General features: G+C 33.6%; 2 protein-coding genes and 2 long non-coding RNA genes across 6 annotated transcripts; 1 reads left to right on the plus strand and 3 right to left on the minus strand.

The window, feature by feature from the left end:
• Positions 1 to 2,922: 2,922 nt before the first annotated feature.
• On the minus strand, positions 2,923 to 7,142 carry LOC130800383 (calmodulin calcium-dependent NAD kinase-like). The gene is made up of 8 exons (XM_057663870.1): positions 6,622 to 7,142; positions 6,282 to 6,505; positions 6,112 to 6,176; positions 5,600 to 5,833; positions 5,139 to 5,265; positions 4,279 to 4,601; positions 3,749 to 3,893; positions 2,923 to 3,307 (listed from the first exon to the last, which is right to left on the minus strand). The coding sequence occupies exons 1-8, from the start codon at positions 6,995 to 6,997 to the stop codon at positions 3,035 to 3,037; spliced, it is 1,767 nt and encodes a 588-aa protein (XP_057519853.1). The 5' UTR covers positions 6,998 to 7,142; the 3' UTR covers positions 2,923 to 3,034.
• Positions 3,866 to 6,399, plus strand: LOC130800385 (uncharacterized). Of its 2 annotated transcripts, none has more exons than XR_009039411.1 (4): positions 3,866 to 4,066; positions 5,081 to 5,290; positions 5,569 to 5,779; positions 6,260 to 6,399. It is a non-coding gene; the product is annotated as an uncharacterized LOC130800385 (long non-coding RNA). The 2 variants fall into 2 exon arrangements; XR_009039412.1 differs by having other exon boundaries at positions 3,866 to 4,048.
• A 1,479-nt stretch (positions 7,143 to 8,621) lies between the features above and the next one.
• LOC130799707 (uncharacterized) lies at positions 8,622 to 11,121 on the minus strand. Its single transcript, XR_009039326.1, has 3 exons — positions 10,839 to 11,121; positions 10,643 to 10,708; positions 8,622 to 10,537 (listed from the first exon to the last, which is right to left on the minus strand). It is a non-coding gene; the product is annotated as an uncharacterized LOC130799707 (long non-coding RNA).
• Positions 11,122 to 14,212: 3,091 nt separating this feature from the next.
• LOC130799817 (uncharacterized) lies at positions 14,213 to 17,575 on the minus strand. 2 transcript variants are annotated; one of them, XM_057663059.1, is made up of 4 exons: positions 17,435 to 17,575; positions 17,259 to 17,270; positions 17,027 to 17,137; positions 14,213 to 16,798 (listed from the first exon to the last, which is right to left on the minus strand). In XM_057663059.1, the coding sequence occupies exon 4, from the start codon at positions 16,607 to 16,609 to the stop codon at positions 14,309 to 14,311; it is 2,301 nt and encodes a 766-aa protein (XP_057519042.1). In that variant the 5' UTR covers positions 16,610 to 16,798; positions 17,027 to 17,137; positions 17,259 to 17,270; positions 17,435 to 17,575; the 3' UTR covers positions 14,213 to 14,308. The 2 variants fall into 2 exon arrangements, with proteins under 2 accessions (XP_057519042.1, XP_057519045.1); XM_057663062.1 differs by lacking the exon at positions 17,435 to 17,575 and having other exon boundaries at positions 17,259 to 17,413.
• Positions 17,576 to 19,111: the final 1,536 nt, after the last annotated feature.

The raw sequence follows: 19,111 nt of genomic DNA on the forward strand, positions 1-19,111 counted from the left end.
TAGGGAAATTCCACGTGGTAACTCTGAGGTTTTGGGTTTTCCACATGGTATCCAAAACTTTTAAAAAATCCACACGGTAACCCTGAGATTTACCAAATTATTCCACCGTGACCTTTTAGCATATAAAACGTTAGCAAACGTTAATTTCGAAGCTTTACAGCTGATGTACGCCTATTTTTGCGACTCACTATTTTAAATTTCATCAATTTCAACCTTTTTTCCCCCAAAACATAAGCCCTAACTCACCATTTTAAGTACTATATTTGAATTTGGGGGAAAAATATGATTTGGATGAGAGATGGTAGAGTTAGGGTTGAAACTGATGGATTTTAAAATAGCGAGTAGCATAAATAGGCGTACAACAGTCTTAAAGCTTCGAAATTAACGTTTGCTAACGTTTTATGCGCAAAAAGGTCACGGTGGGATAATTTGGTAAACATCAAGGTAACCATATGGATTTCTTAAAAGTTTTGGTTATCACGTGGAAAAACCCAGAACCTTAGGGTTACCACGTGGAATTTCCCTAATTTATATTTGATCTAGGTGTTTAATCTTTTTAAATCTACAATTACTTTCGATATCGATATTGATGTTTGTTGGAGTTTCAGGAAATTGTTGGTTTGGTTCCAGAATCTAGATATGGTAAACAATGAGGAGTTGTTTTCGTCTCTCAAGTATTTCTCTACTAATTTTTCTCTTGAATTTGGAAGCTTTTCTCCCAACAAAATACTTCACATTTTGTTTCTCATTTGCCATGCCAATTATATATATATTTGCACTTTCATTATAGTCACACTATTAGCAATATGTATGTAGCTTTTAGTTTCAGAATGAAAACAAATGTGGCTATGATTAAATTACTAATGTTAAGTAATGAGTTTGAAGTTTTTAGGTTAAATGTAACACAAAGCTTCCATTTTTGTTCTTGTTAGAGCAAGCTCCAAATCACCCTCATGTGGAGGGTCTTCGGAGTGCCGTGATGAGGGTGCAACGAAGAACAAGGGTTGGTGTTGTAAGGCAGCAACACTCACAAGGTCAGAGAGCTCGGATGAAGGCTGCTCGACTGGTCGAGCAAGGTTGGCTCGGTCGAGCGGTTCAGCTGAAGATGAACAGAGTTCAGTAGCTACTGGATTGGTGCTCGATTGGTCGAGCGGGCTCCAGTCTACGAGTTCAGCGAGTTTCTGTTTTATTTGCGGGATTTGTTTGGGCTTTAAGCCATTGGTGCTAGGGCTTCTAGTATGTGCTACGCTATATAAGGGAGTCTGAAACCATCACTAGAAGTATGAGAGGAAGGCTACACAAGAGAGAAAGCTAGGGTTAGAAACCATAAGAGTTTTCTTCTTCATTGTGTTAGTTTAGGGGTGATATCCATTGTTGGAATCACTATCTTGAGAGCTTGTTCTCAAGTGTGTTTGGTTTGTCATTAGTGTATTGTTGAATATATTAATGAAAGGAATCATCTTTTGAGGGGAAGGTATACCTCATAAACACATTGGTGTTGTTGCTTGTTTGTGCCTCTTGTTTATCCTCTGTTTTCCCAATCATCTTCTAACCATCGTTTTCTACCATTGTTGGGTCCGAGCCATTCTCTTTCAGTTCTATGTAGTAGAACTATATATACATGATTTCTTTTAGTTTTTTCTACTCATTCAAGCTTTGTGTCTTGTACTGCCTTCCTGAATAATTGTTGGTTGGGCTTTGCTAAAACCCACTAAAAAAGGTTTTGGATGAATAGAAGATGATTTTAGAGATCAACAAAAATGAGAGTAAGGGGAGTTCTGATCTGTTCTTTAAGGGGAGGGGGATAACTTAATTGATGAGACTGCCAATCTACTTTGGGAGCATATATTGGTTATTTGGTTATGTATGCACATGCTGAATCTCAATCTAGAATTTTCCTTGGATGGTTGTTTGTTAGTAGCAAATATGTCATTAGGATGACTAAGAGCAAAATAGGAACCCCATGATTGACTATCTTACACTTTCTAAACTTGAAAGCTGAAGGAGAGCATGCCTCTATGCATCGGTCGTTAGTGATCTCTTCAAAAGGATTAATAACACCAAGTGATGGATTTTACATTCTTCTCGTGGCTTCGTTGTAAAAATTTATTTTAATGTATTGTGAATTTGTGATGTCTGATGATATTCTATTTGGGTATTCACTATTCACGAAGATTGGAACCACATTATATTTTCTAATCCCCTGAGAGCTGCAGTAGCTCTGCTTGACAACATATCCCCAGTGGATGATCAATTTTGAATTTTGGAGGCGTTTTTAGGTTGTTTTTGTCATAATTTGGTTCTAATGGTCTTATTTTTCTTAATATAGGATCTTTTTTTATTACTCCATTTGATAATTGTTACTCATAGTGACTTTCTAGAAAAATTTTAATAATAGGTTGTGAACTATGTTTAGAAGACACATGTAAGGTCTAACGATGTTAGAAATTTACTATGATACGTGCTAAATGTTAGTTTAGAAAATATGTTTTTTATTAGTTTGGACTTTCTAAAAACTATTTGTTAGTAGATATTGTGAACTATAGTTAGAAGAAAAATATCAGGTTTCGCAATGTTAGAAATTTACTTAGACACGTACTAAACGATAGTCAACATAAACTGAGAAAATTTTGTGGATGTTTTATTTGAAAACATCAAAAGATGAAGGTGACATTGTTTTGGTACAAGTTATTTGAAAATTGTGTGGTATTGATGTATTTTGTTTTTATATGTTAAGTGCAAGTTATCTAGTTTGGAATTTGGAGATGTATGCGTATGTTTAATTGGTTTAGTTGTCAGCGTGTGCTACTTGTTTGAACTGCACTGTAAACAGCAGGCTGCTTTTTGTGCTCTATTCATCTCTATAACCCCAAAATTATGCAGCAGCTGTAAAATCTAATTGATTTCCTTGATATCTACATATAAATTTAAACATATTTTTGACTATGCCGAACAAATCCCTGGTTTGAGAAATTCAAATTAGAGGCGGGTAATGTACTTTGGCTTTCATCCTCATAGGATTCAGTTCTGGCTCTCATACATTTTTGATGATGCTCCGGTCCTTTGCTGTTGCAATTGACCTTTCTACTCTTTGTATTGAGTACTTCAGTTCCTGCTGCACATTTACCCTTGACGGTGATGATACTATGTCGTTCCATATAGATCCGTCTTGGCATGCTGGGTTTGGTCTCTTGTAAAGTTCATAAATGTTGTCTGCATCCTCGTTCAAATCTGCAACTAACTTCATACACTTGAATTCCTCTGGATCAACAAGTAGGGTCTTGTCTCTGTCCTTCCATCCTATCAGCTTTAGAAAATAATATTCTTTAGTATGATTCTATCTATATATCTAAACAAATGTTGATCAGGAAGCTCTCCAGCAATGTAGCTGACAGCATGTAGACATTAAACGGTTGTTGGTACACTTCTTGTGCTTTGTTGAATGTGTGATCTCTGAGTCTGGTCAATTCATGCACTAAGACTAGTTGGGGATAAAGAAACATTTTAAGATGGACGAGTGGTTCTGCCCAGGACCTAGTGTGTAAATATGGGACCTAGCGGAACTTGCAGTGAGACAGATACATACAATGTTAAATGATGATGATCTCAACTGTTGTCAGTTGTAACAATTTTTATTAGGGGTGGGATTTGGTTCCATACTTTTTGGTGCAAGTTTCTTGGATAGTTTTATCTGGGACTTGAAAGTAATTTGAAAATCCATAGAAAGAAAATGTATGAAATATAGTACCTTCGGTGGCCCTTCCAAAGCATTCGTGCTGTACAACCTGGCCTGGTCTACAAGTTGGCAATAATGTGGAAATGCATTTGCAAATCTTTTGTGAGATTTTAGCTGTGAACTCACCCTTACACCTCTTCCACATATGATAGCCCTTCTGCAAGTATAGTGTAAAATGATTCATTTACTTCACTTGATTATGACTGTATAATCAATTTGCTATTTTATGAAGAGCAACTTATGGAGGGGGCTGTCTCTGGTTTCGGAAGAGAATTAAAAGGATGGACAGAAAAATCAATCACAATGCAGATTGTATGTAAGCATATTCAGGTTCAGTCCCCTTTCCCATGTTTTTTTTTTCAGTTGTTTGCATAATGTCTATCATTACATACAGTTCGACATTATTATTTGCGAGAAACTCCCCATCACTGGTACTCATGAACAACTGGGTATGAATATTTCAGCTGTAGTTCATCAGAGTTCCGTAAATGTACAGTTGACTGATGGTTGTTATTTCAAAGAACAGTGCTGTAAATGCTTACCTTATGCCTCTAATCACAGCTAAATAGGCATCACAAACGACACCAACCAATTCTATTCGGTATGGTCTTCTTTTTTTGATGTTGGTTTGTTCATCCTCTTCGTCATCCATTTGTTCCCAATAGCTTTCTGTGACAGTTCCATCTTTAGCCACATGATATCCAGGCCCCATTCGGTACCTTTTACGGTGGACATTCCTGGCCATAGTTATTGTCTGCACCACAAAGGGCAGCCAAGATAGTGTGCCGTCCATGATAACATCCCGGCCCTCATTCAGTGCTGTCACAAGCACTGAAGCCGCTGCGTCTGCTGATGATTGATGAACCTGCTTGAATTTGAATCTCAACCAAAATTATCATATTATTAAACATACAGTACTAGAACAGGAAATTTTAGAGTTGATTGGTCACTGGTCACTGGTGGTTGGTGTTAGCCTAGTAACTAGGAAGTTCGCACACACTTTGATGTTTCAAGGTTTTATTCTGTGAGATTTAGACATGACTGTAAAAACTCAAGGCGGAATCCTTTCACTTCAGAAAATTCAAGGAATAAACCATGAGAAATGATATGATTTCTGGTTTCTTTCACAATAGTTGGAGATGGATAATAATTTGGGCTTTGGAGTTTAAATCTATATATTGAATCAGGAGCATTTTTGGTTCCTTCATTCCCTGCTTATTTGTTTGAAGTACTCTGGCATAACTGTAGGTGGTTTAAAAACTGATGATGAGTTTTAGTACATTTGTGTATAGTATAAGGAATTGTATGATCACTCGATCCCTTCTAACTAAAAGATATCTGCAGGTAAGTCTTTTACTGATGTACATGAAATGAAGGTCTAGTGAGGGGAGAAGATGATTACCAGTTCTGCAGTGTGTACTGCATCATGATGGCCCCGGGAGCTAAGGGCTTTATAAAATAAATCTGTTTCTTTGAAAGCATCTGCTTCTATGACAACTGCCTGCCCTGATGCTTCTTGCCAAAATGGTCTACATGGATGATTGAGATCACAGGGTTAGTTCATAAAGGTTTCAATACTTGGTTGAACAATCGATCTTAAATGGTTGATAAAATTTCTTTATCTAAGCATGATCAAATTGTATTAAGGATCTTTTTTTTCTAAGCTTCTTGGCAAAATGATACTTAAAAAGAATTGTGGGTGACCAAATGGCACATTTTTGGAGTTGCAGAAAACAAGTATTACTTCATAGTACTGGTATTAGGAGAAATGTAAACATCAATTATGATCAAATTGTACGATAATAATACTTTTAAGTCAAATTTATTTTCAGGATTCATGCATAAATGAAGAGGTGTACATACTCAATGAGAATGTCTTTAAGCACAGTACTCTTTCCAGCGCCCATTCCACCTCCCATGAAAAGGAGAACTGGACTTCTATCCTTGAAAGCCACTGGCGCCATCACGTCCGTACATTCAGACTCATCAATCTCTGGTCTCGGTTGAGCGAGTCCAATTGCTTTCATCTCTTGTACCAATGTGGTAAATACTCTAGCCACCTTCAAGTCTTTGGTCACTCTCTCAATCGTCTTCTCCCTGCATTCATCATATTGCAGGAAAAAAATCAATCCTTCCCCTCCTTTCTATGACATATTTCTCAATTTCCATTAGTTAGCTTAATTTTATTCATTATAGTCCTCCGTTCCATTGAGTTTGCAACATTTGCATCTTCAATGTGACAACTTTTTATAGTATATGTAACAAAGTCAATGAGATAGAGAGAATATCTGAATATGGTAAATGTAATAAATAAATTAATTAGTTAATATCATTCTCATGTTACGTTTCATTTGATGCAATTTTTGGTAACTTGCCTTGATGCTGCTAGCAATATATGCTTAAGCTTCTTTTTTGGCTCTGGTTCTGGTCCTTGCATCACCTGAAATTTATATTGATAAATTAAGATTCATTGTTTAGTAAGACATAAATATTAATACAAAAAAATTGCTCTCTTTTCTGTAGGGCATTGGGCTCAATTGATTGCCTGTTTGAGGGCGATTTCTGCAAAACTCCAATGGAAGGCGAAGTAACTGAGGATGCATCGTTCAATTTCCTCGACAAGCTTGATGAAGAGCGAATCACAATCTGGATCTTGGGTGAAAATGGAGTATATGGTTTCCTCCCATCCCTCTCTTTTTTGTATATAATCTGATGCCAATTTGTTGAGCTGTGGGCAAAGCCTTCTATCCGAAAATCCTAATTGCCTAGCTGCCCATATGATATGATCATATGAGACGTTTGCAAAAACTTCTAGTCACATTGTATGAAAAATAACGAGATTACGAGTTCGTATTGGATCAAGAAGATACAACTTAGTAATTTACCTACATAATGGGAAAATCGCTCGAGTTTCACCACCCTCTTAGAGCGATCATATTTGATCCGAGGGACGAGTTTTTTATACATAAGGTGGCGTTGATTATAGTAAGCGGCCGCAGCGACAATTAACCCAACGGACGACACGAAAAGGATCGCGAAAATAGATTTTCCATACCCATCTGAGGATTGATGACATTGAGAATTGTTATGAGACTTGTAGGAAAGGATGCCATAAAGATAAGTAATTATGAAGGTTAATATTGCCATTGAAGAAGAATAATATACATTGCTAAAACTAATTTTTGATGATTTATGTTTACGGATCTTACCTTGCTGCATTTTTCTGATTGATTGGATGGATTGAGGAGAGAGAATAATCATTTGTGTAGGGATGGCAATTGGCAAATCAGAGGAATGATTAGTGGAAAATATTACTCTTTGCCATGCAAATCGTTTTTGGTTGCAATTTAATTCTTCTAAATGTGACAAGTGGTGTGTGTATGTTAGTCAATTTTATTTAATTATTTTAATTTTTTTTTTTTACGTATGTATGTATAATATTTTTTGGCTTGTCTTGTATGAGTTCGTCTTACCATAAGACGGATTCAGATAATTAGTTCATTTCTCTAATTGATCAGTTTTAAATTGTAAGTGATTACTTTAATACATTCATACAAATACTATTAAACTATCAAGGGAAAGATAAAAATGCAATGGATGTAAACTCTTAAAAATTCTAAGTGTTTTTAATACATTTTAAATCCCTTGAAAAATAAATTATACATAATATTTTTGATATTGCATACCTTTGTTGTGATTTGACAAAGCACGAGATTACTTTTCAAATTTACAAGAAGCCTAAAAGGCAGACACAATAAAAACACAACATTAAATCACAATGCAAATATTTCCACATTAACAATTTTTCAAAACCGTTCGATTGTGTCTTACTAATAAATCAATTTTGTCTCCGTCAAATGTCAATAATCTTTTGTTTGGTAGGGCATTTCAATTTTTGTATTTGACACTATGTTTAGGTACTGTAAACATGGCATTTGTATTGTGCATTCATACTTGCATGTAGATTAGACAAAACCCAAGGGCCACAACACAACCCATTGAGCTTATGTAGACATGTGCTGTATCCTGTATAACAACCAATGCGCTTATGCCATATCACGAGTCATTATTTAAGGGTAGTCGGTATAATATGTGTCTGTATATGTTCCGTCAGGCACATAGCCCAATCTAGCCTGACCCACAATGACACGATCTGACCAGGATTTTAAATCTTGATGTGCCGAAATTTGATGGTGTGTTAGAATTATTGATGTTAAGGATTTTGCTATAGATGGTTGCAATTTGGCATGTTTTAATAATAGGAGGTTATGATTGTTTCATCCAAAATTATAATTTTCATTTATATATGAATTTATTGTCCTAAATAATCGTTCAATAAAATAAATAATTTCAATTTTACATTATCAGTGAAAATAATTCTCATTATATAGTCCATTTAGGACAAAATTAAAAATAAAAAATAAAATATATTATTATGTCAAAATAGTTATATATTTTAATATAGGCCTATTTAACATTAGTGATATGATTTTCATTCCTAAAAACATATTGCTGAATGAAATAGCAATATGCTTATTGCTATTAACGACATATTTTTTAGTTAATTTTTTTAAAAAAATTGTCCTTAATGGTATGATGGGAATTACCTTTTTCTAATAGCATAAATTGGTATTATTTGTTTTTTGAACAATATTCTGAGAAATATGCAAGATTATGCTTCTATTTTTTTTTTAACATAATAAACTTAATGTTTTTTTCTTCTTAATGTGTGTCATGCACATAACCTAAATAAACAGTAATAACACTAAAATGTGACAAATATTGATTATTTCCTTTGTCAACCTTATTTTGCAATACTCAGTTTGGTGACCTTATTAAATGAAAGAACATATTGGTTAAGACTTGTAAGATAGAAAAAGAAACGATTTAATAAGAAGTATTATAAAACAATTTAAAGTGTTACAAAGTTAGAAAGACAGAGACAATAAACTTAAATGAAAGCCGAAAATAACATAATTTTAACATCAATTAATTTAAACTTGAAAATGAATCGGCTTAAAAGAACGAAAACTTTTATGGTCTTGGGATAAGATAAGATTGTGTACTTTGAACAATGAACATTTGCAGAATTATAATGTGCGAGCAGAATTCATATTTGGACTGATATTGTTGTTGTATCCAAAGACTTGAAGCACTGCAATTTTGTGAGAAGTTGCTTGTACTTTGACATTACATACATGCCTTTGCTGTCTTCTTAATATCATGCTCATGTTAATGTACTTGATTTCCTTTGTAGGATGAACCATAGGGGATGTTCTCGCCTCTGGGCATGTGCAATATTTACGATCATATTTTATCGATACATAATATATTCAACTATATTATGACATGAGCCCATCATATTTAGACCGTAACATTCTTTACATTTTGTATTTAATATAACGTAAATCTTGTAGATTGTCTCATTGTGATACATATCTGAAATTCAAAAAGTGAGTGTTTTAATGTTCAAAGCAGACGTTTTAATTGGTTTGACTGGACTATTTAGCCAATTTAAAACTGTTTTTAAAATACAATTGTTTTATATGAGAAAAATTTGTGATATTATACTATATTATATTTAGTTTATTTTTAATTGCTTAAAGCCAACAATTGTAACGGACTTTAAAATGAAAAAGGAGCGAGTATGTTTATACCATAGTATATTTATGGACTATGGTAGCGAAGCTTGTTTTGGTGTAGTTGGTTATTGAAAATATAAATTCTAATATTATTATTGGTCAAAACTAAAAAGTCAAATATATAAGTATATATATGTACGATTAGGGATGGCAACGGGTCGGATTTGGACTGGGTCCAGGTGGACCCGGATCCAAATCCGTTTTCAAGAACAGGATTCAGATTCGGACTCGGATCCGCGGGTCCATTTTTGCTAGACCCAGATTCGGATCCGTGGATACTGCGGATCCAGTACTGGATTCGGATCCAAAACGAGTCTGACTTGTTTTTGCTTTTTTTTTTTTGTATTTTTGAATGGTGTTGAGATTGTAAATTTGCAATAAAGCTATATTTATAGACTAATGATAATAATTTATTATCATTAGTCTATAAATATAGCTTTATTGCAAATTAGAATTAGAAAATATATCAAGTGCACCTGATTCGTGAGTGCCTGGGCTTACAGGGGGAGTATTGGAGTCTGGGAGGAAAAATTAGAATTAGAAAATTATATATATTTAATAAAATTAATATATAAAAAAATAAAATGGGTTCGGGTCTAGGTATTTTTCTCAGATCCAAATCCGGACCCGACCCGGATCCGCCGGGTCCATTTTTTAAGGATCCAAATCCGTAAAAATAGATACGGATCCACGGATTCGGGTTGGGTCCAATACCCATTGCCATCCCTAATATTTCTTTTAATTTTTTTTTCTAACCACATTATTTTGTTTCTTTCAATGATAAAAACTTATATGTTCCAGCTGAAAACAATAATTTAAGAAATGTCTTTGACTTTCATAATTTTAAAGTCAAACTAAATTAGATTAAGCTCCTATAAACAAACTTTTCCATGAATAAATAATATATTTAAACCAATTTATAATAATAGGAGTTACTTCTCAAGTTTATAAAATGAGTATGAGACAATTTCATTATGAAATGCGCTCTATACATAAATTAAAAATATAACAAATATAAATTATTAACATTTGACAATAATAATACTTCAACATTAGGAGAATAAACCTGAAGCTCAAAAGTGATCACTCACTTTTATCTAAAATTCATTCATTCAACAGTTCAACCTTTGCCAGCAAATGTTCACATGTTCTGGAAAATCTAACACGTACAAATAACAAATCCAAATAAATAATGCAAACCCATAAATAATACTATTATTATTTAATAAAAAAACCAAATGTAATATTAGTCATATATTCACACCTTAACTGAATTATCTGTTTTTGACCAGATTAAAAGATGAACATGCATAAAGCAGTTTTGAATTACCTGAACAAAGAAAAACATTGATAAAAACATTTAATTAGCAAGAATTATATATACAATTTCTAGCAAAAGTAATTAAGTAACAATAAACACAATATCATAACCTTAATTACAAAACATGCGTTGGACTTACTTTGTTTTGCTTGTTAATAGTACGACTTAAAGCTTGCATACATTTAAATCTTCTTAAAAATCTGAATATTTTAATTTCAGCATGTCTATGTTGAGGGGAATGAAGCCTGGTCCGAAATCATTCACGTAAAAAATTGATACATGAATAATTTCGCACCAGACAACATTCCCCTCAACCATGCTTATGAATAAGCTAAGGAAGAAGGTATTGCGAGAGAGAGAGAGAGAAAGAAAGAAAATGAAAATAAGTTTTTTATTTGATGGTTTGTCCATGGATTATAAGCATGAACTAAAGTTTCAATAGAATTCCTTTATATATACGTAAGAATATAACATTAATTTTATGGGAGGAAAAGTTGAATAGGTTCCTTCTTTTATTTGGGACACTTGAAAGCAAATGTTATAGTCAACTTTCTACCACTCCTAAAAAATTTATGCCCAATTCACATTCAAAGTATGTTCTTTGATTGGTTCATATGAATACCATCACAAGATTTGTATGAGAAAAATAATCTTTCCCTTTTTATTTAAATGCTTGCTAAACTTTAGTATAAATTTTAAGGCTTGAATGAAATTTAGTTTTTGTTAGCAACAATTACTCACAATGATTTATTTTGGATTATGAACATAATTGTTGTATAAATTTCTTGACATTGATAGATAATATTTAAAGAATTAATTCTAATAGTATTAGACTATTTATGTTATATACTCATATTTATTACATCCTAATAAATTCAAATTTATATATTCTTTTGATTCTCCAAATAAAGCATACATCTTTTTACATCACTTTTGAGTAAAGAGGTGGAGATGAAAAACCTTCATGAATAGGGGAAGCATATATAGTAATAGAATTTGATGCCAAGCTTAAGACCCAAGCTTAATCTCTCTTTCAAACCCTTTTTAAAGATAGAATGGTGGTCTACACAAAATGGGAAAAGTGGAACAATATAAATTATGGTGATGATCACCTGCCCAATGTTCCGCACAAAATAAGAGTCCGAAGAGAAGTAGCATAGATATCATACCTGTATCTCGTTGAGGGAGAGAATAGGAAAAATGCGCCAATTAATTTAAACTCCCAAATAAAGAGAGACCTATAAAATAATGGATAAGTTGCACAAACATAATATAAATAGTATTATTCTTATTATCTATCTCTGTTATTTATATTTATAACTTAAAAAATAGAGAAATAGTATTATTCGTATTATTTATGTTTGTTATTTATATTTATAACTTAAAAAATAGAGAAACATTATGTATTATACTCAAAAATTTCCTCTTACAGTTATTATTATGGGATGCTTCTATGCTCTACACCATTTAATTAGAAGTCAAAGATAACAGCACACCATAGTTATTACTTACTCCATTAGATCGCTGCTAATAGCCTACTACCTCTAATTTTATTCAAATATCTCATTTGTTTTATTATGGGATTTTATTTAATTTTATTTGGTTCATTTTAATATATATTTTATTAATATTAACTTTTTATAATTTTTAAATATTACTACATGTAAAGTGTACAATCTAAATATAACATTTAAGATGAAAATTTATAAGTAGTTAGAAATTTATAACTAGTATTTTATAAAGGAAAAATAAAAAACTAGTTATTAGAAATTTATTATTAAAATTAAAAAAGATGCGATGAAAATATTGTGAAATTGCCTCATGACTTGGTTATTTCTTTTCTTTTTAGGAAGTGATTTTATATAATAACTATTATGCGATGTTTATGCTTCAATTTATATCAAGTGGGCTTCAACCTTATATATAAAAGGGTGTTTCACAATTGGTTGTTGGTTGTTGGCGTTTTAAGTTGGCTTGTTTGACCAACTAAAAATGTTAGTTATTTTTATTGGCTTTTAAGTTGGCTTGTTTGACCAGCTAAAAATGTTAGTTATTTTTATTGGCTTTTAAGTCAGCTAAAAAGCTAGCTGTTTGCATAGATTTTTGGTAAATTTGAGTATTGACTGTTGGCTGTTTATTAGAGAAAAAATGAGCCAATAAGCAAAAACCAACAAAAAAAAGTTAGCTAGAGCAACCTTTTTTTATGGCTTAAAAGCTAGCTTATCAACTGCTTTAAAAGCCATTTATCAAACACTTTTTTTGTCTGTTTAACCAACCAACAAACCAAAAGCCAACTAAAAAGCTAATAACCATAACACCCAAAGTTATAATATATAGGATATTTTACACAAGGAATGTAGCCGACAAAGTAAAACAAACAAAAATAGAATTTGTAAAAAATTGATCAACCTAATATATATCTTGGAGAAGAACTAAATAGGTTTGGAGGTAATGATTAAAATACTATGTTTAGTAGTGACACAAAATATGTTGAATTACTATACTAGTGCCTAAATAGTAGTCTAAGTGAGTATAAGTGTCACGAAGCTTGAGTGTCATTCATGATTGCCCAAAACCAGTCTTTCACATTATAACAACAAAGAGCTTTAATCTGATGTGTTACATAGCCCATACTTGCAGCCTGCAGGTAGATTGTAGCACAAGGAATTACACTTCCTTCCTTTTACTAAGATTGGTAGAACATTTTGCTCTTGATTTTCTCAACTAATTGTTGGAATCGCTCCGATAAATTAGGAAATTTTGACATTCAAGACATAGTCACACTAGCATCATCGAAGTCTGAGCACTTAGAGGAGATTCTGGGCATATACAAAGTAATTTGATTGCACTGTACTAAGACTGGTAGAGCATTTTGCTCTTTATTTAGTTTAATTTACTTATTTTTAGGCATTAACATTTTTCTGAAAACTGTAAAATAAACAAAAATTAATAATGTTATACTTTGTCCCCATTGAAATAGCATCATTTGAGTCCAAAAGTTCTCACATAATTAAATCAAATGATGCAATTTCATAGGGATGGAGGGAGTACAAGTGATAATTTGAGTCTGACAGTCAGAATTAAGATAGTTGATTTCCTAATTTTGCGGTATTGTTCTAAACATGGTGATGTGCCCAAATATTCGCTGAAAGTGTGAGATATATCAAGAAATGATTCAAAATGTGGGTTTTTCACCTTTATAGCATGGAAAATAACGATTTATTGTTGATAACTTTACAGCACAGCCGACATGCAGGATAACTCCTTGTTTTTGCACTAGGATTTCATAATGGTAGCTCTACAGACAGCATAAAGTCAAATTTCGCCTTCGAAAATTTGATCGAAGTTCCTGGGCTAAGTTAAACCAAGTAACACCTGATAACTTTTCATCATAAAAGAAATTAAACCAAGTAACAAATATAGGCTAAGTTGCTAAACTTGGACAATCATAAGAGGTAACTGACTAACTGTTACGTTCGAACAGAAATTTCTCCGAATATATGTGCACTTCGATAATCGAAATTCCTCTGAACTCATTGTATTAGAACTGCGTGAAGTATATCAAATCGTAACTTACATAGAAGCATTAGATGATACAAATGAAAACATCTAGATAGGAGCAGCACAAGTAGTCCTAAAATGTCCCGTTTGGTTGCAGCGACTACAATGCACAACCCGTTTCACAGGTCCTCCTCGGTCTTCTGGTCGAGCTCGCTTTTTCCTGGGCCGAGGCGGTGGCCGAAGTGATTTTGGCGGATGTATGATGATATCGGGAACACCACCAGTATTGCTCTCATTCCATAATGTCTTATCGGGTATAGGGTGAATGGTCTGAGAGTACGCCTTTCTGTAAGTAGCAACCGTGAAACAGCTTTCAGCAAACCGGTGAACATTTTGTCTACATGAAAGTAGAGCGGCTACTGCATGAGCACAAGGCAACCCGTATGCCTGCCATCCATGACAAAGGCAACAGCGATTTCTGATGTCGACAATGTTAGTCCCGTCATGGGATATAACTTCGAATTCAGCTTCGTTAGCTCGGAGAACTTGGTAACTCCGAGCTTGTTCTAGGGCATCCGCCACCTGTTTTTCCGCGTTTGGTACTAGTGTGCTTGTCCATTGCATACTCGCTTCACGCCGTTCATTGAACCAAGTCATTAGCTGCCTTCTTATATTCTCCATCATCTGAACGATTGGAAGAGTAGAAGCTTCGAGAATCCAAGGGGTGACTAATTCCACCATACTTGCTGTCATATGGCCTAATCGTGTCCCTTCGAAACATGCAGTTGCCCATAAGTGAGGTGGGATCTGTCTGATCCAAAAGGCTGCATCGGCTGAAATCTCCTCAATCTCGAGAATTTTGGTCTCGTACTCGATGACAGTAAGGGCACAAGCAGCTTCCATGAAAAGATTAACCAGCATGGTATTGTTGAACTCTTTGCGGAAATTTTCACTAAGATGTTGCATACAGAACCCGTGGAATGCAGTGGGGAAATTTGCGTCCACCCCATCGATTATACCCCTTTTCCTATTCGACAATATAGTGAGCCTCGGCATATTTTCCGTGTTTAACTCAAGCAGATTATGCAACTCGGAGAGGAACCACATCCAATTTTCATCGGTTTCCTCATCAATCACGCCAAATGCGAGAGGGAATAAAGCTCCGTCACCATCATAACCGGCGGCAAGAAGCAAGGTACCTAGGTATTTGCTCTTCAAGGAGATCTTATCAAGTCCAAGAAGGGGACGACACCCATTAAGAAAACCGAAAATCGATGCTTGAAATGACACAAACAATCGTTGGAAACAACCATCCTCGGGATTTCCATAAACTTTTGCAATACTCCCTGGATTTGTTCGCTGAATCTGCTCTGCATACTGAGGAAGGAGGCGGTAGCCTTCCTCAAATGATCCACGGACAGCAGCCATGATACGTTCTTTCCCTCTCCAAGCTTGTTTGTACGATAAAGCGATTCCATGTACTCGATGAATCTCTTCCAGTATCTCCTTCGGCTTGCAATTTGGATTTTCCCGAAGTTGCTGCTCGACAGAATTAGCAACCCATTCTACAGTCGCTTGTTGATGGCCAAGATGAGTCAAACCCTCACATGTGTGATTATTATTCAGAGTTCGGATCGAGAATGTCGGAACACCAGGAAGCTTAGCAGCATGTATCCTCCAAGGGCATCCCTCATTGACACATTTGGCTGTGAAACGGGTTTTATCAGATTTGACCGTTTGTATCTCAAAGTGAAGCGCAATGGCTGCGTCTCTAAGTGCCCTTCGACAACTTTGCACATCGGAAAATTCTTGTCCCACATACAAGTCATGGTTAGGCGCTGGAACAAGGGATTGTGACAGCACTATAGGAGAGGAGTAAATGAATTCAGGCTCTTGAACTTCATACTCCGAAGCAGGAATAGTAGTCATCTCTTGAGTACCATCGACTTGCAGCTCTAGGCTAACATCTAAATCACGAGTATCTAATGCATCTAACTTACGATCCTCATCGGTAACAGCCAACTGATGATCATGATCCTCTGCATCAACATTATCTTCATCAACTACTTGTTGTTCATTAGAGCCCATATTCGATCCAACCTCATCTTCATGGACATATGCATCTCCGTCATCATATTCACCATTGACTAGTTGCAACGGACTCATGTTATGCTCATCAATCTGGCTTATAGTCAAATTGTGGCTACGATCATGTTCTATGCTCAAATCATGTGCATCGTCATTATCCAAACCTAGACCAAGGCCGTGATTCTCTCCTATAGGTAATGAATTCTCATGCTCCAAATCATGATTCTGACTTAGAATAAAATCATGACTATGATAAAATCCAAATTCTTGCTTCACAATTGGGATACTATGATTTGACTCGATAAGATCACGATTTTCCATTAAAATGGTGTAGGCAATCAAACTCACTCACACTAATTATGAGAATCACTCCTTCACATCACTCTCAATAAGAACAGCCCAATTAGACCTAGAAATTCAGCTCCTCAAATCTTGTTCAATCAAAATCGTGGAGCAACAGCCAGCCAATTCCTAAAATTCAACTGCAAGACTAGATTCCAGCAAATGCAGCTGAAAAAATTCAAATACTAATCAACTAGAGTAAGAAGTTTCATACTTAATTACACAGCATAACATATGATCTAAAGAAGTTAAGGATTCAATACAAAGCAGGAATTTCACAACCCCAATCGAACAATAAAGCACCCAACCAATTCCCAAAATAATTTTCAAATTTAAGCCATACCACAATACAAAAGCAGTAAATGGAAAACCTCAATGGAGGGCTAAGAAAAATACCTAAAATTGTCAATTACAGAAGCATAAATAGAAAAATCACCCAATTCCTGATCTGGACTTTAACTGAAACTGCTGAAAGATTCCAATTTTATGAACCCACCTCACAAACACCTGCAGAATTGAAAAATACTTAGAAATTCAAATTTTTCGAAGCAGAAACAAGAAAAACACCCAATTCTTGATCTGGATTTTAGTTGAAACTGCTGAAATCTTCCAACTCTTGAAAACCCACCTCAAAAAACACCTGCAGAGTTGAAAAACAAATACAATGAGCCATTAATTAAACAAAAATCAGAGATCAAAGATATGAAAAAACTAGTGTAATTGCAGAAGGGATTAATAGAAGAATAAGAAAGACATAAAAACATGAAATTTGGCGGGCACACAAAATTATAAGGAAGGAGAAACCTTTAAATGAGTATGAGGGTAGAGAATGGGAAGAGATTATTTGCAGGGGCAAAAGGGCAGAAAAGAGATGAGCAAGATTTGTGGGCGTTTCAAAGATGAATTTTTTTAGGGCATTACACCAATTTTGTAAAAGGGGGTAATTTGGGTCATCCAATTCTTCATTCTTTTATTGGTCATTGCTTTCCCTTATTTACCCTCGACTTAATTGTGAATTTGTTAGGGGGATATGGATTTATAAATATATATTTTTTATTTATTAATTTTAAAATTCCTTACTTCAATTACTATTAGGTTATTATTGTTAATTAATATAAGTGAAATGGTATGGTATTATAGCTTTAGTGAACGAATTAAAGTGATAATCGACCAATAAGAATAAGAATAAAAATAAATATCGCTGGTATAGACGTGTAGTATATAAATAATACTTCATCTATTTCACTATAATTGCTACATTTAACTTTTTACGCATACCAATATGTTATTTTGTCATTTATGTATTAAACTACGTATATCTAAAAATTTTAAAAAGTTAATATTATGAAAAATGTGCAATTAGACGATTCAAATAAAATCTCACTTGCCTATATTTTATCTTGCATATTAGCTACAAGTCTAGAATATATAAAATAAACTTGAACGATGAATAATATCGATATCAAAATGAAGGACTTCATAAATATGCATTTTATTAGCATATCCTCTATAGTAGAAGAATAAATAAATACACATCAAAGAACTACTCTACAATACTTGAACTCTTAGTAATCTCTTCTCTTATATCACAATAATTATATGTGATATTTATTCTATTTTTTTAATTAGAAGAAGGTTGAGTAATTAGGTTATCTTATACTTAATTTAACTATTTCGAAGTATATTTTTGTACTACATTTAACTAGTTTGAAATATAATTTAAATGAATTTAACTCGTTGAATCAACCTAATTTAACACATGAGTTTTCGTATTTAAATTCATTTGGTGATCTTAACTAATATAGTAAACGGGATCTTAACTCATAAGTTATAACGACCTAGATTTGGCTTCTACTTGATTTGAGTAATGTAATTAATACAAAAATTACTTGAAATAGAAAATAATTTTACGACTTGACTTTAAAAGTCAAATCATTATTTGCTGGTGATAGTGTTAGGGCATATTTTATATATTTTTTAAAACTTAATAATTATCACGATTTTGTATGATTTTTGAAATTTTCAAACCGAACCAAATTGTAAAATTGCATTTTAATAAAAATATTTTTTTGTTTTATATATTTTTATATCATTAATCATAAAATAACCTAGTGAATGTTGTAAAATATGAAAGAGAAGTATAATATATAATCCACCGCTCATCTTTCTTGCTAAACACTTTTTTTGTTGGCTTTATCATAATGATAACTTCATAATATACAAAGTTTGAAGGGGTAATTAAGCAACAAAATATCTTATCGAATTAGTTAAAATTGTAAATTGGACCACCAGACATTGTTCGAGGGCGTTTCCATTGCGGTTCGGCGTGTAAAACGATCTGATTTAGCTTAAAAAGTTTCTAGACAAAATTTTTTGATTTGGTTTTATTTTAGTGTCAAATCAGAATTGGACAGTGTGAAGCACTAGAATTACTCGGAACCGATCGTATACAAAATAGCTCAATTTAAAATAAAGTAACAC

This window comes from Amaranthus tricolor, chromosome 14, assembly GCF_026212465.1.
Source record: "Amaranthus tricolor cultivar Red isolate AtriRed21 chromosome 14, ASM2621246v1, whole genome shotgun sequence".
In the NCBI taxonomy this organism is placed as follows: Eukaryota; Viridiplantae; Streptophyta; class Magnoliopsida; order Caryophyllales; family Amaranthaceae; genus Amaranthus; species Amaranthus tricolor.